The sequence below is a fragment of the Dermacentor variabilis genome, chromosome 9 (assembly GCF_050947875.1).
Source record: "Dermacentor variabilis isolate Ectoservices chromosome 9, ASM5094787v1, whole genome shotgun sequence".
Taxonomy (NCBI): Eukaryota; Metazoa; Arthropoda; class Arachnida; order Ixodida; family Ixodidae; genus Dermacentor; species Dermacentor variabilis.
Genome location: NC_134576.1, coordinates 114,207,727 through 114,228,899, shown reverse-complemented (window position 1 = coordinate 114,228,899; position 21,173 = coordinate 114,207,727). Strand labels below are relative to the sequence as shown.

Here is a 21,173-nt window from a genome sequence, read left to right as displayed (position 1 = left end):
GAATGAGAGCGACCGCGCAGGTTATACGTGTCCTCAAGATCCACTCAACGTCGAAGCTATACCGGAGGGGACGTTTCGCCGGCAATTTCGCTTCCAGAAAGCGGATTTCCCGCTTCTTTCCAATTTTTTGCAACTGACGCCCACCTTGACGTCCATCCGAATGGGTTCAAGGCGAAAACCTCCTTCACGAGGTTCATATCGTCGTCGTTGGTAAAACGCACACGCATTGTGACCACAGCACCGACCACACTACTGTGTTTTGCCGCGGAAAACATGACAGGCATCGGCTTCACATGCGGCTTTACACCAAGCGAACGAGCGAAATACACTTGGGCGCCATCTCGAGGCGGATACAGCAAACATGAGCAAACATTAGCAAACCCTCTAGTTAAGCCTACTGCCCGGCTAATCGAGGACGTATATCGCAAACAACGCCCATTTGTCACCTGTGCGCCGCTGCCGAAGCATCATCACACAAATCTAAGGCGAACACGAGCATTAGTGGGGAAGGATAGAGCCTAGCAGTGCAGGTAGACGACTCGATAGATCCGAAGCGGGCCGCTCTCACTTCGACTGGCGCCGCCATCTTGCCGTACGTAAGGCTCCCCTTGCGTGCGTTAGCGTTCAACGCTAAATCCTGAAAATAGCGTACGCACGTAAGAGCTCCAGCAGCGTTTACGTATAGCGCATGCGCAGTGTGGTGCACGCAACGCTAACGCTAACGCTAACTCTTTGCGTTTGCTGCTTTACGCTATACTAAAACTGTCTTTTAAGAACGCCGCCCCCTACTGCTCTGTAGTGTACGCGGTTTGTTCGTGTTCGTCTCTATTTCTCTCTATCTCGCCCTTCCGCTCTCCTTCTCTTTTTATCCCCCTTCACCCTTCTCCCCGTGCAGAGTAGCCAACCGGAAGCGCCTCTGGTTAACCTCCCTGCCTTTCTATGCATAACTTTCTCTCTTTCTCTTTGTGCCTTCGGCGCGTTGTTCCTGTTGACGCTGGCTATTGCGCGCCTCTATTTCCCGCGCTTGTTCTGCATTGAGGCCTTTCATGGAACGTCCTTGTCCAGCGGCAGCGGCAGGGTGTCTTTCCTCTTGTTGGTTGTGCTCGTGAACGTCTAGCTGTAGTTACCCGCTCTGCGCATAGTTGTTGTTTCTGGCATTTTCTGTATTGACACTGTTACTCTGCATTTCAGCGTTTCTCTTCTTCAGTAAGCGGCTCTGGTCGTCTTGGCGCCATTAGGGTAAATGCGAGAGCGTCGTGGCGACATGAACTGCTGCGGCGCGACACTTGCTCATGTCCATGCGGCCCGGTGCCATTATCAATCTTATCGAACGTGATCCGACTCTTATATGCATTATGCAATGCTTCACTTATGGTTCGGATGCCTGTTTAGAGCTTGTAGGCACTTACGTGTGTTGTATGGTTGATTGAAATCAACATGCCTGCTTACGGAGGTATGAACCATTGCACTCGTCTTACGTGACGCGCAGGTACCTCGTTGGGTAAGCATAGAAATGCTTCCACATTTAAAAGTTCACATAGAACCGAGAATCAACCAACTGTCGGCAATATATGAACAACAAATGCACCTTAGTTTAGCTTACTTTTCTTATTTCTCTGTTCCGTTTTCTCTGTAACCCATCGATTTACCCTCAGCACTGTTGTTGCGAGTCGCGCGAAGTCAATTTCGAAACTATGTAGAGCAACGCGTAGTGGCGTTTGACGGTGACCATTTTAGTACACACGCTCCATGCACAGGGAAAAACCCGACGATCTTCTACGCTCTGCGTGTGGCTACCCCTCTTGACGGTGCTGGGAACCACCGTTGAGCGCTGCGGAATCTGCCAAGCTGGTATCGTTGTTAGTTATAGAAACAGTTGTAGTTTCGTTTGTGTGCTGAGCACTCAAGCAACAACTCGCTCAAAATTGTGCGCAGTAAGTCCTGCACTGCTTCATGCTATATCGACTGTAAAAAACATTCAAAGGTGCGCGGCCAATATATCTCTTGAAAAAGAAGCAAAACTTATTCAAAGAAAGATTTGTTGCCCGTCGTCTTCGGTTGTTTGTTGAAGCGGCGCTCGTGGATAGTGAATTGGAAAGAGGCCTCTTGCCTCCTTCCTTTACCTTGCTCCTCCTTTCGTTATTAGGGTCCTGTTTCATTTTAATTATTTTACCTTCCGTGCTGCTTTGTGAATAATCTGCAGAGCAATGCGTCTGCCAATCACTTTCGTCAGCCAATTATAGTGACTGGTGGTGAAGCCCTGCTCTTCAGCTTTCTTCCACGATATGGTATCGGAGAACAGCTAAGAGGTAATAGAGAGCTGTAGTTTGTCCTTGAACGTTGTGATTTTCACGGATCAGATCAACGGAGGCGTTAGCTGCAGATGATGATGATGACAATGCTTATTGACATCCCCATTTGAAACAAGGCGGCTACAAGTGCTCTCGTCGCCCGCTTGATTTACTGAGTGTTATTCCGATAGCAATAATATGGACACTCCAGGCGCGTTTCTGCCGTCGCCGTCGCCTTGAGGTTCCGTATGAGTGAAAGAGTGTCAGGAAGTGGGCGAACGCGATTCAAGCTCGCGTGCGCGATCGAGGAACGCGGCCAGGATGCGTGCCCTCTTCTGTGGGGCTCGAGGCAAGGGGCCTCAGGCGAAAGAGGAGGGGCGTTCTTCTCCGGCGGCTGCCAGGGTGTCTCGGTGTCCTCGCCTGCCGCTCCGTACAGAGTGGAGACATTGCCGCGTCCACGACTGTGTTGGCCACGCGAATCGCAGATGCCGTAGGGACGCGTTGACGGCGATCGTGTGTCTTGAAAGCAATCTGCGGCGCGGCCAAAGGGCGCGCCCGCGCTGCAGGGACTCATCTTCAAAGCGATCTGCGATGTTTCCAGAGTGCGCCTAGTGCCGGTTGCTTCGTATGCGCTGTGCTTTTGACGTTTCGTTCGCTTTGAAGCGACAGATGCACGGAGGTCAATTGGCTCGAACTTGCTGCCGCGATTCCTAACTCCAGCGTTTTCACCGACAGTTTCCGCTGTCACCGAGCGAGATGTGTTCATGTTTACCTGTGTGCATGTGGAACCGTGCTGGTTAATTCACTCAAAACACGTTGACAGGCTAGTTGGTTAGCATCCATGATAGAATGGGTAAGCGCGACTGAACAAGAATGTAGAAAGCAGCAGAAACGCTCACACAGCGCTGTCTCTGTGTCTATGTTTCTTTTCTTTCAATGTCCTCGTTGAAGCACTCTTACATATTTTGTCATTGTTAATTTTGTTAGTGAGCGTATGTTTACAAGTTTATGCGGCCTATATATCTACTATCCTTACGTAGTACAGGTATCTAATAATTTTCCATTACGGCCGAGCGGAACCTTACGGGCGGAACCAAAAATTTTTTATATATATCGCCATCTGTGCTTTTTGCCAATTTGATCTTAATCTATCGCAATTAAAACCTTTATCACAAAACTCTACCATTACCTACGCATTGTAATCACCGGTTCTCGCATTGTTCTCGCATACCTACGCATTGTAATCACAGTTAATCCTTCCATATTTCTGAATCTGAATGCTTCTGTAAGGTGCACATACCATAGGGGTGTCGCTGAATGTATAGTGACGTACCATTACGATTTATCGAGCCGTTTACGTGCTTCCTCTTCCTTTTCTCTTTTTGTAACGCGCGCATGCCTTACTCTGTGGCGCATATTTTCTCCGGTATGTTTCTGTCCTGAGGGAGCCAGCTGAGGCCTCAAATAGCAAGGCACTGCCATTTGCGTTATCCTACAGATTTAACTCGCGATTGATTTTTTATTGCCGTTTTGTACATATCCGTGGTCACATTTTTCGTTGGCATTCCCTCGCATCCGATTTAGCACAGAATGAGATTTCTGAACGTTAGCGCTGACACCATTACCCTTTGTTGCGTACTCCAGGGTAGCGTACCGTACTGCTGCCGAGAAGTAGCGGCGCCTGCCTATCGAAGCTCCACCGACATTGCTTATTGGGTAGCGTGGCGTTGTCGGCGGGCTGCAGGCATCCGGTAGATCATGGCGACCACGCAGGGGCGAGACAATTTGCTAGTGCGAAACTTGCTCTGTTTATTCAATGGTAGTTGAAAAAAAAATAAGAAAATCATGAAGTATGAAGTCTCAAGTAAGAAGTATATCAAAGTACATTTCGGAGCCCCTTAAATAGCTCTCTACAAGTGTGGGCGGGATCTTGCGTCCATCGATGACACGTGACACGCACGGAGAGAGGGCCCCTCCTCCTGCAATACCAAACACGGTAAGGAGAGATCGATCCTCTCAGCGACGAATCCGGTCGGGTGAATGACTCCTCCGGTGCACGTGGGCTCCGGTTCCGGGAAGGTCGGGTGAATGACCTGTCGCCACGTGGTGTCAGACGCCAACCCTAACACCTTTTGCAAATTTCTAGCACCAGCTCGCGTTTGTTGTAGCCCCAAAGTGCAGCGACAACTCCGGTAGCGACATCTTCTGAGGCATTCTCTAACTACAACGTGTTACACACGTCTTCGAGTTTCATGGGTGTTCTTGTCAATAGCGTTCGAAACTGTGCGAGGCACGGCTGGTTTTCTTTATCGCGTCTTCTCACATAGCACTTGCTTATTCTAGCGATGGTCACTGGCGGCCTTCATCAACGTCAAAACGACTATTGGCCCGCAACAGCTTTCACTGTATAAGGAAAAAAGAAAACATAGGCACAGCGAATGTTTCTGTCCCATATCACGGGACCGAATTACTCGCAACCGTTCATAGAAAGGCAGTGTTGCCATTTCACCAGATATTCCGCTACATGTAGCGTATCTATGGCATAATACAGCTGCAAATGTTACTTTTCCCGAATACCTATCACTGAACGATTTTCAATAGCTCTAGCCCTTGTAGAAACTGTCACTCACCAAGCGATACTGCAGATGTAATGTTGAAAAGCTAACGTTAAAAACTTAGAAAGAATGAGAGGATAAACAGTAAGAGGGTTCATTTGCAGCAAATCTGTAGCTACAAAATCCCCTGTCGCATTATTGAAAGTTAACAGGAATGACTGTTTGAACTTTCAAGGAAGAAGTACCGATTGGAGCTCATTTCCTACGCGAGCACTAAAACCTGACATACTAAGGACTACAACCCTCATTCGCTTACGGCAAATTTTGCAAGAAGTGATACATGTAACTTATATTGTGTTGCTCCGCGAACGATAGCAGAATGGAATTAACCGAATCATTGCATCATCACCATTAACAGATTTGTATTCATTTTTATTTATTGCGTTTCTGCAAATTTTTTTGAGATTGTGTTCTTTGTACCACGTCCAGGCGTCTTGGACAACGCGTCCGCAATATTCTGTAAACAAACGAATGAATCAATAAATAAGTAAATGTAAATATATGTGACACTACACTATGTACGTGATTATTATTACGTTACACTGAGTTTTACATTGGGAAATGTATGACAAATAAGAGAACAAGGCCGCAGATGCTCGAAGCGCAACGTAATCATGAACGTATGCACCAACTAGCCACTTTTATTGCTTTACTTAACGCTATGTAGTATCTAGTACATTGTGTTGTATTGCTTACAGTGCATTTTAACATAAGTGTAGAGCTAGGCGAATGTCACATTTGTTTTTCGAAAACGGACCGAATACAAATAGCAAGTATCGAAGATTGAATCGAATATCATAGTCAGTTCCGCCGGACGGTCGAAGCATTGGTTGCGATAACAAATTATTAGAGAGCTATACGAAGTAAGCTTAGTCAATTTATCAGCTGCGTAAACCGCTGTAAACTGCTGTAAACATTCGCTTATTGCTAACTAAATTAACAAGCACACTGTCACGCGCGCACAGGCAAACAGGGAACACATTTCGCTCGATGGCCGCGGACACTCTCCCAGAACGCTGGCGTGATGAACAGATGAAGCAGCGCTGAGCGAATCCCTATTCGTGCTGCCTTTCGCTTCAGCTCCAACTGGGTCCGTGAGAACACAGCGCACACCAAGCTATCAGCTATCTCCGATCGGATAGCCTTCGAACCCCGCGCAGATTGGCTCCAGGATAGGACGTGCGCTGCCGCGCTTAAGCCACAGCTGCTGGAGTAGAAGAGGAGAGGCGCACTAACATGGCCCGAGCCCCTCTCTCCCTCACCCATCCCGCCCCCTTGCCAACGCGAGAAGACTGCGCACACCCTTCCCCCTTTCCTCCCTTGCCAGCGCCAGAAGACTAGGCCGCATCAAGCCACCGCACTTCTCGGCTCAGCCGCGCAATTCCTCGCTCTCTCCTAAGCGCGCAGCGCGTGGCTGCCATCTTATCGCAATAGCACTTTATACGAAGCGTCACGGTGACGCCGACGGTGGAAATTCGCCCGGAGTGCCCATATAATTCCCATCGCAATAATAATCAAACGCAGGCGCATGTATGTGTGAAGCATTATTGTTCCCGTATAGTTAGGTAACTGACTGTACCAGGTGTAAAGGATCGGGTTTAAGCACAAGATGCCTAGTTTGGCATTAAGAAAACTGAACAAAGTATCCTCTCGATGACTTGTAGAGCCTGGTTACAAACGAGCTCTCCAGGAATGCGCGGAAACTCTGTGACTAGCTTCCCAAAGGCTCCTAATTAATGGTTGCTGAAGAAAAGATCAGAAGGGGGAGGGGGGGGGGCTCGAAAGCTTTTGAATAGGACTTGTGTGCCATATACACATTTAAATCGGCTTTCTGTAAAAAAAAACTATGCTGGTTGTAACGTGAAATATAAAACTTTGACGTGGCTAGACTAGCAGAAATACTAAATGACGTAATACGAGCAAAAACCAGAATTTGTCACGTAGGCCTTCGCCGCTACTTTACAGTGATTCCAGGGCCATTACCTTTACATGCACGGCTTAAAACTATCAGTTTTCGTCGATCATACCCCACGAGTCATATGCCCACGATTAATCACATGTCTTCCCGATAATCCGACGATTATCCTCAACTTGCTTGCAATGCGAAGCGCTTCTTATCCTTAATTTCGCTCGCAATGCACGTGATACACCCGAGCATCATTGCCAAAACATTATGCCAGAGAAGCTAGTTTAACATCAGTTTGCCCTTTCTGTTTTCCATTTTTCTTTTTGTTCAAGGCTTACTGCTGGAACGAAGCCCAAGGCTGCAATTTCGTCGGCCCCCTGGCGGACCTTTTGCGACACTTCGAGGCAGAGTGCGCCTTCCACTCATTCCCGTGTCAAGAGTGCGGCGAGAACGTCCCGAATGCTCAGCTGGCAGCCCACTACATCGGCGGGTGCAGCAACTGTTCCTCGCCTGGTAGCGCCACCGTCGTTACCGATGACGTAGCTGCGGCTCGGCGAGATGTCGTGGAGCCGTGGAAGAACACCTACGAAGACGACATCTCGACGCTTCAGAGCCAGGTGAACGAGCTCACGCAAGCTGCCAGAATCCAAGGCGCTCCTCCGCTGGAGGAGTTGAACGCCGCACTGGCGGCAAGCCTCCAGTCCCTGAAGGCCAGTGTTGCGCTGGCCACCGAAAAATTCTCCGAAACAATTGGTGATGTCTCGCAGGCGCATCAGCGCATGCTATCTCGGAATGCAGAGGAAAGCTCATTGGCAAGAGAAAGTGAGGCTATCCGTAGAGCAAGGCGTTCTGATGCAGAGGCAGCATGGCGGGAGGAAACGAGAGACATCCTTCGAAATTTGGAAATATGTGCCAGAGAATCAGTGTCCTGTCTTCAATGCATGTATCGATCGGTAAGAAAAAATGTACACGATATTTTTCCTACAGTTCAGGTGTTTCCAGTGCCACCGAGAATCGACGACTCGACTGCAAGAATGGGAGACTCATGCCCGCCAAGCTGCGCAGAAGTGAAAGAAGCAGTTTATCTTGTGTTCCTATCAAACACCGAAGAAATATTAAAGATCTCGTGGCCTTTTCATGCAGAGGCTAGCTTCCATAGACGAGGCGCGTGGTGCAGAGTTCTATTCGGGTTATGGTATAATTTTCACTACTCCCTCCAATTCCATTGGAGTAGTGAGCAGAGAACTATCGGCAATGTACCACGCGTCGTTAGGGTGTCTATATTACACAATGGTAGTTACATTGATTTACCGCTGGTGGAAGAACTTAATCCCTTACGGCAGATTGCGTACACCGAAAAGAAATGGGAGACGTACGAGCGTGAAAATCAACTGAGACTTGAAATCGTCGTACGTGACTGACAATAGCGCGCGACTCATTTCGTCACTCGTCAAACGTTTTACAGCTTGGTCCATTCCGGGACTCCAAGCCAGCAAGCACCAACATCGTGTTGTATGCTGAAGCAGGTGCTTACGCTCATTTTCGAGAGTAAAAGCCCCTGGTCATCTCTTTATTCTTGTACGCAAATACGAAGAGCAAACTTCACAAAGGGGGTGGGAGGGTAAGTGTCCACTCTGTGAAATGTTCATTTCGGCGGCTGCTGATTGGCTGGAGCTGTATTAGTGCGGAGGGGAGTGACTGCGGGCGTCTGCCTCGTTCTTGCTTCTACCCCATCCCAGCCAATCGCCACTTGAGCACCAGACGAAATGGACATGTCCACTAAGTGGACATTTACTGAATAGCCCCCAGATGATTAGGAAGTACAAGGCTCCACATCTACATCTGCTACATGTACATGTTTAGCGTTCGAATAACATGGGTTAGACGTGAATTAAGGAAGCTTGTAATACACTACAAGGGTGGCTGTTCCAGATTGTGTTCTTGAATGAGATTTGTGGCACTTAATGAACTTGGTATCAACTCATTGTAAAGAATGATGCAAAAATAATGTAACTTAGGAAACCTACTGCGATTGTGGCAGGGAAACTTGGCCAATAAACTTCCGTGAATAAATTGTACGTGTTGTGTGATTGTATTATGTATTGACGACACACTTCTCTCCTGTTTTTTCAGAAAGTCCTTCTATTCTTCTAATCTTGGACTCCATTATATCTAGTGCGCGTAGAACTAGCTGTTTGAATTAAAACGCCTGTGGTCGTTGGCGGAAAGCAAGCGGCAAGCATTGCTTTTCGATTACTTTGGAAAGGATTGGTAGAATTGGCAAAGGAAGGTTTCAAAGCGAAGCATCAATGGCTTGAACTATATGAAAGCCAAGGGGGAGTCGCCGGCTTCACAGGTTACAGCGTTTGAGTCGCACGGCATTGAGTCAATTGAGTCACGCGGTGGCGAGTAGAAAGATACGAGCTTGTTCTTAATGTCAACGACAAGTTCGCGTAAAAAGGGCACATGTGTACCACACAATCGTGAGCTCCGAACTCCAAACACAGCTCCGAACACAGTGTGCAAAAAAATTCGTGCATAATTTCACAATTCGTGCGGATTAGGCCTCTCTCTCTCTCTCTCTCTCTCTCTCTCTCTCTATATATATATATATATATATATATATATATATATATATATATATATATATATATATATATATCGCTGCCTATGAGCGCCTTACCATGTGATACGTTTTCAGGTCAGCGATGGCATCTTTAAAGCGCCCTAGGTTTTCAACGACGGCAGCTATCTTCATGGAAATAAACCATTTGGATACTTCTTATCCAAATGGTTTCTTTATTCTTTAAAAAAGTTCTTTATTAAAAGTACTCCATTTCTCTGGGAGTTTGTCAGTAAAATAAATGGATTTCGCCAACTAACAACTTATGGTAATTCGCTCCAAAAATACTTCAAATTGGTTAAAGAATATACTAGATAACTTGCTAGGTTGTTGCAACCCTTGCAGTCAAGTCGGCTTCGTCATTACTGCAGCCAAAGGCGCTGCGAGCCTCTAGATAGCTTCTAACTCTTCACATGCAGGAATCGGATGAGGGTTGCAACCACGATGGTGGAAAGGTTGCTGATAATAGCATAGTGTCGTGAGCGACCATTGCAGTAATAAGAGCAAATTACGGCTTATAACAGATTCCAAACACTTAAACGAAACGAGGTCAGGCTGCAGCAACGATATATGCAAGTGGGAAACTGCAGAAAAGTGAACCTTCTGATGCGAAAACGAAGCCTATGCTTTGACAAACCAACTATCTCAGAGTCGAACACATGTGCGCAAGCTCCGCCCGCGCTGCTTTGGATCCGTTTTCTAAAATGAGCTGGCCTTACATAGCATGAGAAACCCGTAAGCTTCGCCTAGTACCCCTTCTGTTGAAACGACGCAAGCAGCTCATATTTGCTTCACTAGTTTCTAACTGTAAAGAAATAAAAAAAATCAGTGCCTTTCCACTCTTCCGACCCCTCATGGCTAAGCGCACCTCTGCCGCGGGTCGCCCTGGCATTGCACTGTCTTCGGAATCTGTCCACGTATGGAGAGTGCTTAACGCATGCTTCACCTCGCAGCGGGTCGGCCCGGTATTGCATTAACTTCGGGATCGGCCCACGTATGCGGAGTGCTTAACGCCTGTTTCACCTCGGCCGCGGGTCGGCCCGGAATTGCACTGTCTTCGGAATCAGCTCACATATGGGGAGTGCTAACGCCTGCTTCACCTCGGCCGCGGGTCGGCCCGGAATTGCACTGTCTTTGGGATAGGCCTACATATGGGGAGTGCTTAACGTCTGCTTCACCTCGGCCGCGGGTAGGCCCGCAATTGCACTGTGTGCGGGTCGGCCTACACAAGGGGAGTGTTTTACGCCTGCTTCACCTCGGCCGCGGGTCGGCCCGCAATTGCACTGTCTTCGGGGTCGGCCCATATATGGGGAGTGCTTAACGTCTGTTTCACGGCGCGGAATGGCACTGTCTTCGGCATAGGCCTATATATGGCGAGTGCTTAACGCCTGCTTCACCTCGGATGCGGAATCAGTGCACGTATGGGGAGTGCTTAACGCCTGCTTTACCTCCGCCGCTAGTCCGTCCGGCATTGCACTATCTTCGGGATTGGCCCACGTAAGAAGTATTATTGGTTTATGTTAACGGAGACGAGATCCGCCAGAACTTGGACATAAACAGCTCCGCTGTAAAAAAAATATACAAAATGCGCGAATGATCTCTTTGACTTTCTACAATAACAACACACGTAGTGGAGTGCTGCAGATTTGATTTTGACCAGCGCTATGGAGGCCATTTTAGGTGAGCGAAATTCGACTAGCTGTGCATTTAACCGTAACAGATAATTGCTCATTATTTTATGGTTAAATAAATGTTTGTACTACTACTACTACTACTACTACTACTACTACTACTACTACTACTACTACTACTACTACTACTACTAATACTCACGGCGTTGGAGCAAAACCATGTCGCTGCCATATGAAGTCTTTCTCATAATGTTATAGTGCGGGGAAATGTGACGGCTGGAAGCAATGTTGTAATCGGGAGTGGTCTGTGTACACGTGTTGGTGTTCATTATCAAAGGGTCCCCAAAAGCGGAAAGGGTGCGTTTTTCAAATAAAGTATTCCGCATGTTACTGTTCACATGAAGATGTACCAAGGCTGGTCCGCATCTGTTTTCGTCTTGCTGGGGAAAGTGAGCTTTACGGCTTTTAGTGAACTGTAGGTGAAGGCTGCGCACAACTGTTCTCGCCTTTAAAAACACTGACACTTGCGCTTATCTCGGCGATTTATATTTAATTACCGCGGGACTTGAGAATACTTTCGTTCTGTCATGTAAGAGTCAGGGATTCGACACATCTAATTTTTATTGCAAGACCTACGACAGAAACTGAATCAAGACCTGCGACAGAAACAGGCCTTTGAAACAGTTTTTAAAGTTACCTACGAACATTTTATAAAGACCGCAACAAGGAAATATATGCACGCCTTGATGGCGAAAAATGCGCGCCCTGACAGTGTCCGAATAGAATCCTCCTCGCGCTAAAAGCTTCTCCACCTCCTAGTCTCCATTGGCAGTGACCGTCGAGACTGCTGTCCCACAAGGGTCCTCCTGGTCGCGGGCAGTCCCGTGACACACTGTCGCACTCTGCCACGGGCTTTGCCCCGTCGTCACGTGTGTGGTCTCCGCGGCGACAGTCGTAAGAGTGGTTTCTAGGCAGACTGTATACGCACGAACGTGAACCGCACGATGGCCGGAGGACTGTTTGAGCTTGAACGCCTGCAAAAGCGATGTGGGTACGAATGACAATTACGCAGAAAATTTTGAGGTTGCTTGTAAATGTGAATGGTCGAGGTCGTCATCTGTGCGCGGGAACGAAAGATAGAGGGTGAAGAGCTTTACTCGAGCATAATGGACAGCAAGAAAGCGCCGCGTATTACAGCGAATCTTTTCATATATATTAAAACACCATTGGAAAACGCAAGCGTTCATAGGAGACGCTTAAACTGCTAAGCACGAGGCAACGAGTGAGGCGTACGCAGTCGGGAACGTGCAGACGTGTGTGTATCTGGTGAAACAACGGCGGCTAGCACAACTAAGTAGCACTAAGCAGAACTTTTTTATAAATAAGTATCCCCTGTCTGAGGAACTATTACTAGCTATTACCTGAGTTAGTCGCGCTTACAGATCCTTACTAAATTTAGTTGTTAGTCTTCGTGGTCACAGGAGGCGGCCGCCTTTTATGTGTAGCATGAGCGCCATGGAAAATAAACAACGGTTTGGAGAGATCTAACGGGGTGCGGTTACGTCCTCAGAATTTGGTATGACGGCCACTCTAGATACCGTATTGATTGCTTCAAGACCCGCACTCTTCTCGTACTCGAGAATATTTGTGAGAGGCCTGCTCTAAACTGGTTAGCTACACATGCTGGCACCACTTGTATTACAGATGCCAAGGTTGTGACACAGAATATGCAGCTAATCACGACCTGTACATCACCGTGGCTTAGTGGCTAGTGTTGCGGTTGGCGTCTGGCACCACGCGCAGAAAGGAATTTCACCCGACCTTCTCTCATCATGCCTCGTCGAAATGAAGCGTGACTTCCTAATTCGCCATGACCATTTCAAGTGTCTGCCGGTCTGGCAGAATCCCCGCAGTGTTTACAGGCCTCTTTTGTGTGTGTGTGTGTGTGTGTGTGTGCGACTTTAGAGGGACCCTTTCGTCGAACGGTAAAACTCTACAGGAGAACTTCCACGAACTAGCAACGCGGAAAAGAGACGGACAAGCGTCTACAATTCCAGGAGGCTCGGTACTACCAGAGGCGTGGTATAAACGGAGGCGGGGCCCTCTTTCCGCCAATCCGACTCTTTGGCGGTCACGGGACGTCGACAGAAGCAAGATCCCTCCCACGATTGTCGAGAGCCTATTTATGGGGCTCCGAAATGTACTTTTAGTCACTTGATTCTCTTCTCATCGTCTTCCAATAAACCGTGCAAGTTTCGCAGTAGAAATCTTCGCGTCCTTGCCCGGTCGCTATGGTCTACCGGATGCCTGCAGCCCACCGGCAACGCCACGCTACCCAATAGTAACGTCGGTAGAGCTTCGATAGGCAGACGTCGCTACAACTCGGCGGCAGTGCGTTACGCCACCCTGGAGTACGCAACACTAGGCCATTGCCCTGCTGAGCTCTACGTCGCGGGTTGGATTCAAACCGTAGTGGTGGCATTTAAATGGCAGCATATTGCAATAACGCTCGCTTACTTAAATTCAGGTGCGCGTTTAGGAAAGCCGGGTGGTGCAAATTATCCTACAGACTCCATTGCAGAGTGCCTCGTAATCATATCGTGGTTCTGACAAGTAAAACGTCAAAATTTGATTTTATAACCGTTGACGCCGATTCTGTAACTCCAACAGAAGCAGTATATGACTGCAATAAACCAAAAAATTGGACGCGTTACATGCCTATCCCAACTATGTTTTTTTTTCTTTTAATGTAAACTAGAATCGGGAAACCCTCGTTTCTGCGGTAACGTACGCCGCTATCTTCTCCAGACTAGCGTGATTCCTCAGTAATCACTCGTATTCGTCCCTTGTATAGCGCACGCAGCCTATCGACGAAAAGAAAGCCTGTACGAGCGCAGTGAAAACTGTCAACTGATATTTTACAACCAAGCTGTATACGTCTAGCCCCGAATGCATCTGTCGCTTCCGTAGGCAAGAAATATGGGCCCGTCCCAGAGATAGCGCAATTCTGGGCCGACCCGCGGAGGAGATTAGTCATGCTTTAAGGACTAGGCGACTAATAAAATTAACATTTGGTAATAATAAACGAAGTCAACAACAAAAAAAAAGATTTGCATGTGTTTTTCATGTTTGTGCGTCAACAATAAAAAAGTCGAGCCTCGGTTGATCCTGGATATTGTGCATTACCGGGCCAATTCGCAGCTCAAGTGAAACAGGTTTAAAGCACTCCACCCCTAATAATGAAAAAAAAAGTAATAAGCAAGAAAATAAATAAATGAAGACGCACTGTTTCAAATCGATCGACATACTGTAATCGTCTGTGAACAGCACATGGACGTACGAGTATGAGGCATTGCCATACACACAAAGTACAAAACGTATGCACTTACAGACATACGCCCTTGACTCGCGCGAATACAATGCCACCGACTGTGGGGGTGACTATGCCGTACAAAAGAAAGACGGAATCGTGACGTTCATTGTTTCCAGGCACACCTAGGTGAGACATCGAGAAGTTCGTAACCACGCACTTTGCATGGATTACCCGGGATGACAGTTCCCCTGTGATCGTCGTTGCAGACTTCAATGTGGACAGTTCAAAAGCATAGAAGAAATGATTCACTCTGTTTGTGCTAGAAGTGTTTGGTTTGAGGTGCCACGCCCATCCGAGTCACTCAACTACTCAACAATAGTCCAGTATAGATTTAACTTTGTCCAAGATTCCGTCCAAGGTTGCAACCCTACAAATCAGTACATATCGCTGTAATCACAAACTTATCTTCGCTACCATAACCAAATGATGAATATAAATACATGTACCCTATTTTAATCCTGCGTGATGGGCTATAGCTTGGCTGGTCATCCTCCTTCATAGAGTGAAATGGCTTGTAATTTTTTTTTATGGAAGAAACATTATTCATGCAAGGGGTTGCGAAACTGGGTCCTGCGGAAATCGTAGGTCCCCGGAATGGCATTTACAGGGTCACATGAGCCGCTAAAACCAATCCGACCCCTTCCTCTCTTCGGTGGAGTCGTATGTTCAAGCGTGAATTTAGCCATTAAAACCACCACTCAAGCACTCCGGTAGACTTCGAGAGAATGATTGTCATGGTTGCGAAGACTCATTGTGGTGTGATTCGCGTGCCCCAGTGTCCAGGCTGGATGGGTTTCATCTGAGTTCGCAGAAGGGTCTGAAGGAGAACGTACTCGTACGTCATGCACGCTTAAAGCAACTTTCGAATCCAACAGCGGGTCGACGTATGACGTAGGGGTGACGTAGATGCCGTCGGCCTGTTGTACGGATACGCAGGACGCGTAGGCACCCTGATGCAATCAAGGATCAGTTTTCATTGTACACATGCTGGTTTAATCCCGCACTGCGTCCGTCTGTACTTTGTCACAAATAACAACGAGGAACAACCACGTCTACTGGCACAACGGGCACCGCAATACCACGTGGCCGGAAGGCGCGGGCTCTAAGGGTTATGCCTTTGCGATAGTTATCTGTGTAGATCATTCGATAGCGCAAGTAACTTGCGAAATTGGCACGCAAGAACATAAAAATCTTAGTAAACCTATCTTCGTCAAACCAGAGTCTAGAGTCTAAGACTCTGGTCAAGCGCTTCGTTCAGCCCAGTACTCTGCATGCGGTAACTAGAGTGGTAGCTGCATTGACGGCGCGCTGCATTACGGCTGCGCAGAGCAGTGCATGCTCATGAAAAAAAAAACGAAATTGGTTCTTGTGTTATTGTGAGTTCCCCGATGAAGCGCGATGGCCTTCAAAATCAAAAGAGAGTGCGCTTGACCACAAACATTGGAGACTCCAAGTTCACGCGGAGTCAATTTGTTGATTTTCTTCTCGTTCGAGTGGCATTATGTCTGGACACACTGTCCGTGTATCTGGCGCCTCAATTTCCGGTTAAATTGTTTAAAGATCTTGATGAACAACACGGTAAGCATCAAGACGGCTATGAGGGTGTGTAAGATTATTTTTACTTTACTACAATTTCACAAAAACAAAATCTAGATATCCATGCGGTCTCCATGTGCGAGAACAATGATGTCAAAACAAGCAGCGTCGGGTTTTAAGTAGCACTTAGCAAAATGCTGATTGCCCTCTTCAAAGGTATAAATAAATTAGTCAGTCTGCCACTAATTTAGCTGACGTAAAAAAATTGTGCATTTTTCCAGCCCGTGTCGCGGCACCAAATGATGGAAGAGGCCAGCTGGTGTATGTTTGCAAAGTTTATATTATTCCTTAATTGTTTGTCATTGTATTAGTTTCACTAATAGATGGCGCTTGTAAAGTTTGTACATGTAGATGTTGCTTCAGTAAGAATACCAGTTGAGAGTTGGCGGTCGTCACATCCGGTCCTTCGTCAGTGTGTTTCATGCGCTACTCGAGGTATGACTGAATATACAGATACCGAATCACCCAGCTTTTCGCTCGTTCGCTCTGTGCTCACCTCGGAGTGGTGGCGCTCTTCGACGCCCACAGCTTCTCTGTGACCGGCGTGGCGGCAGAGTTGCAGGCACTCTTCAGGACGGGCAAACCAGGCGCTTTGCGCCGTTAAACCCCGTCCACGCAGTCGTCCTCGTCCTGGCAGGGAGCGGAGTCGCTGCGTGGGCTGCCCGCGGGACTTAATACGGTTGTCGGTGGTTTGGGAGAGACTGCCGATAACAAGACGGGGAGGACAGTGATGTCAAATCTGTGGGCAGGCACATTCATGCAGAGTGAACACTTCCACAGATAGGGACACCGTTTTAGAGAGGTGTCGAGTCACTAAACAGAAGCAAGGCGGCAAGCTGGGCAAGTCGGCTAGGGTACCTTCCTAAGTACGAAAGTATAATGCAAGTAAATGCTTCACTGAAATGATATAAAGTCACACACACACACACACACACACACACACACACACACACACACACACACACACACACACACGCACACGCACACGCACACGCACACACACACACACACACACACCCACACACACGCATCCCCCCCCTACACACACACAAACCTTCTTTTTCGAAACATGCAACCTTTTTGAATGTGCCTGTGGCCGTACAGAAAGTTCTACTCGCCGAGATGGATTGTACAAACGGGCGGAGATTACAATCAGCACAATGCATTGGCGGTGCAACCGCATTTGTCGGGGATAGCTTCTAGGAACGGTGGCTTAGGCAGGATGAGCGCTGTAGACAACGTCGCTGAAAGTTCGACTGTGATTTTACAAGGACGAGCAAGTCTACCGAATTATTGTGGTGACTTGTGAGCGCTATTTCGTGTCCATGTTCGCGCAAAAAAGAAAAACAAAAAGAAGAAGAAACGGACTAAGCAAATTTTAGCCGACGCTAATTTATCGCGACTAATACAACCGGAATGAAGCTAGTACTATCGCAGCTTGAAAAAGACAGTCGTTTGATGCTAGCTCGACAGGGAGGCGCAAGCACTCTTGGATGGTGAAGACTTCACTCATGAATGGCCGTCTAATAATGGCGTGATAGATGCGCTCTTCCACTGCTCAGTTTCGCTTTTCGCTGCGAGGCTGGCCGGAATTACGCTGTGAAAATTAGAAGCGTCAACATTACTAATCTGTGGAAACGTTTTTGGGCTAATGGGATGGCTGAACTTCCCCGCCTTTCAGCGTATACCCATTGAAAAACCGGTATATGTAGGTATTGCAGGGGGCTGTCTCGATCGCTGTTGCGATGCCTATAAGAGATATTAAGCAGACCACAAATATAAACAGTATACCGCCGAGTACTCCAAAGTGTATCCTGCAAACAAAAAAGTACCAGAGGCAAATCCGATGCTTTTGCCTACGGGAGCTGCAGGCATGGTACTTTAGCCAGCATAAAAACGATAGTACACTGATATGAGTAAACAACAGACCTCCGGCTTCAAAGTGACTTTATAACTGACAATAGATGGCATTCAAAGGAATGTTCCATTATGAGTGCAAGAAGCAGTGATGAATAAACATGCGTGCACAGACTTCTTGAATTCATGCTCTTAGCAAAAGTATGTCTCCTTAGAAATTTGGTTAATAGGCAGGTAAAGTGCAACAAATAAACAACCAAAAATTTCTGAGTCAACGAAGGCGAACATTGGGGGAACTCATGGGGCACTTGTGAGTGGCGGCAGATGAACCAATCACTACGCCACAGTTACCTGTACTTAATAGGAAATTTATGCTTGCATTTTTCTACGAGAAATAGCAGAATTAACTGTGATATTAGTGTCTACAGGCAACATCAGAAGGGGATGGGGTATCACGTAGTATTCGGACTAAACTTCGTAACTCCGACCTCAAATAACCATGTGGCTTCATATCTTGATAAATTTTTAAGCGAACTAGTGCTTTCTAAATGGAGAAAAATGCATTACCTATGTATGCTCGCTGACCCTTATTGTCACCTAACCTTGAAGTAAAATACGAGTGCTTGAAATTTTAGAAAGATTAGGCTCATTACGAAGAACACGATAAGAACTTCTGAAGCCAAAAGAACGAATCTGTGACAAAAACATGTACTACTCATCGTGTCTGTGGCGGCTGAACCGTCGCAGATCCAGGCGTTCCTCGGAGGAACGGGGCTGACAGGTGGAATAGCACACTGTGGTATAGACGTTACATGAACTGGGATAAATTGCCTCAGAATGGCTGGCCCATATTTCAGTAGGCAGACCTACCATTGACGAAGATAGGTCCCGCTATGCAAACTTTGGCCAGCCTGTCTGAGACACTTTATTCCTGTTTATGTAACTTCTATACCAGGCGCTCCTTTCAAAAGGGGGCCGACATATGGAGTAGCACATTGTGATATAGAAGTTAAAAAAACCGTGGTAGAGTGCCTCAGAATGGCTGGACAATTTTCTATAAGCGGACCTACCTTTGACACAGATAGGTCGACAGCGCTTCCAAGGCACTTTATCCCTGTTCCTGTACCTTGTACGCCAGGTATCGCTCTAGTCATATTTACAGGGAAATTTATGTTTTAAGGCATTTTTAAAAAAAAGAAAACCAAGAAGAACGAGGATTCGCGGCAGACACGAAATACATTTGAGTTGACTGTCGTCGTGCCTTCCTAGTAGTCGCTGATGTTATTTGAGTTTATAATAGCGTTCGGCAAAGAAGCGTAAATGCTCTACCTACTTGAAGTAATACCACTATCGTCACCGTGCATACTCCGTACGCTGTCAGATCTCTACGGCTTACGTACGCAACGTTAACGTACGTTATTTGAGAAGGTCAACGTGCGTAATGCTTACGTACTCTAAAGAATAGTGTTGCAAATATGGCGGCACTCGTGGTGGCCACTTCAGTGGTAATTGCACCGATGGTTGCACTCTCACTTAAATCTGAAAATGTGACCCTAATCTCAGATCTTAAGAACCAAAAATTAGCGGTCCTTTGTCGATTCCGGTGACCATAAGCCTGGCCGGGTGCGTCGCAGTGATAATGTCAGGGTTTGTGATAACGAATCGATTTTTCTTGGATTGGTTCTACATGGCACCAAGCCCGCTAATCAGGTGCAGCAAACAAGTGAAACCTAAGTTCTAAAATTACTCAGCACATCGTAACAGTATGCCAAGATGTTCTCCGAGATAGACCCATGTGAAACATTCATATTCCAGAAGCGCTAGATTTCAATGTGAACGGAGGCGTTAGCTGGTCTGTGGACGGCGTAAGCAAGGAATGTTTGATGGATTTGAACTAAAACACAGGGAGGAGATTCATAAAACCAGAGCCGTTGTAGGCATAGGTAACTGCAAAGTATGGTGTATAGATCTTAATAAGTAAGAAATTATCAAGCATAGGCAGGCAACATACTGGAGTGCGATAGGCGTCGTAAAACTTGATTAGATCAAACAAGCTGGATGACTGTCACCGCCGCATTTCAAACAGACGTAATTAATAATAATAACAATAACAATAATAATAATAATAATAATAATAATAATAATAATAATAATAATGGTAGGAGTGCTTTAACTGGTAAGCGTTCACGATGATTAAGCAGGATACGTTTATTGTATTGTTGGGCAGGAAAGCAGGGAAGAGATGGTGCCGGGGTCGTCAGAGACGTGTATATATATAGGTCTACAATATGTACATGGAGCGTGTAATGAAGAGAATGAATATAAAGTGAGATAGGCAGACTGATAGACTGTAATACATGTGGAACTACTAATTATCTCTAGTGGACTAGGTGACTATTTCTTGTTTTGCCGTCTCTATGGGCTTGCGCCTAGAAATTATCACTAATCGTTTTTTTGTATATCGCCTAAACCTCCGTAATTTCTCCAGGGAACGCGCACTGCAACATTCCTCAAACTGCTTACATTTATTCTATACACGTAAGCGCCCACACGTTATTCCAAAACTAGGGTTAGTTGGACTACAGAAAGCAAGAGTCTTGAGTTCTGCTTCTGTATGCAAGCAGCTTGCGTCCCTTAATGTAAATATATTTGCTGTTTATTGACAGATTTGAGGGACGTACTGCATGCATATCGAAAACTGCAGTAATATGTTACTCTTAGTTCACGGTATAGCAGACCTACTGTGATGAAGATGAACTCACAGTTCGGAGCGTGCTTTTAGATCGAAAGCCTGGGACTCGTCTTGTAGGGTCGAGTACACAGATGGTTGCTGGCAGCCGGGCAACTTGGTGATCTGCGAGGGGCTGGACGGGACCCCGGACTCCGCGCTGGACGCTATGCGGTGTGTCGTGCTGCACATCGCGTTGGTTCGACTAAAGGGGCCAGGAGTCCTGCGCTTGCGTCTATCCTGGCGGCACGTGCTTGAACTGCATTCGAAGAAGAGTACACTGAGATTACTAGTGAACGCTTTATGCTTTGTAGTGAAGGAACGAAAAAGCTGATAGAGACTAATTCACTCGGTATTAACAAAAATTATAAGAGGGCTACGAATATTTAAAACTTCAAACCGAATCGAATGTCACTAATGAGAGCTAGTGCTTACGCCGTGCTGGCGCACGGTTGTCGATTGGTCCGTTGGCCGCGCGAAGTATCATGCACCGACAAAATTCCACCTGCGTAATATATATATATATATATATATATATATATATATATATATA

The 21,173-nt window shown here is 46.8% G+C and overlaps 2 protein-coding genes across 5 annotated transcripts in view; one reads left to right on the top strand and one right to left on the bottom strand.

Moving 5' to 3' along the window:
* The window catches only part of LOC142557314 (TNF receptor-associated factor 5-like), a 112,090-nt gene that overhangs the window by 11,388 nt on the left and 79,529 nt on the right, over positions 1-21,173 (top strand). The window contains exon 2 of one of the 4 annotated variants that reach the window (XM_075669050.1): positions 7,145-9,012. The exons of the other annotated variants lie outside the window; for them this stretch is intronic. Coding sequence (XP_075525165.1) covers positions 7,145-8,233 — 1,089 coding nt within the window. The 3' untranslated portion in view covers positions 8,234-9,012. Of the gene's footprint in view, positions 1-7,144; positions 9,013-21,173 lie in introns of those variants that run through there. 4 annotated transcript variants of the gene reach the window in all.
* LOC142558150 (uncharacterized) lies at positions 11,454-20,883 on the bottom strand. The gene is made up of 3 exons (XM_075670310.1): positions 20,655-20,883; positions 16,532-16,736; positions 11,454-12,100 (listed from the first exon to the last, which is right to left on the bottom strand). The coding sequence occupies exons 1-3, from the start codon at positions 20,810-20,812 to the stop codon at positions 11,882-11,884; spliced, it is 582 nt and encodes a 193-aa protein (XP_075526425.1). The 5' UTR covers positions 20,813-20,883; the 3' UTR covers positions 11,454-11,881.

What these genes read in the sequence shown, in the direction of transcription:
- LOC142558150 (XM_075670310.1), bottom strand. Translation starts at nt 20,812, where the DNA reads ATGTGCAGCACGACACACCGCATAGCGTCCAGCGCGGAGTCCGGGGTC. An exon ending in CTAAAAGCACGCTCCGAACT is followed by an intron (nt 16,737 to 20,654) that starts GTGAGTTCATCT and finishes TGTTATCGGCAG; the next exon opens with TCTCTCCCAAACCACCGACA. An exon ending in AAGAGCGCCACCACTCCGAG is followed by an intron (nt 12,101 to 16,531) that starts GTGAGCACAGAG and finishes TCGCTTTTGCAG; the next exon opens with GCGTTCAAGCTCAAACAGTC.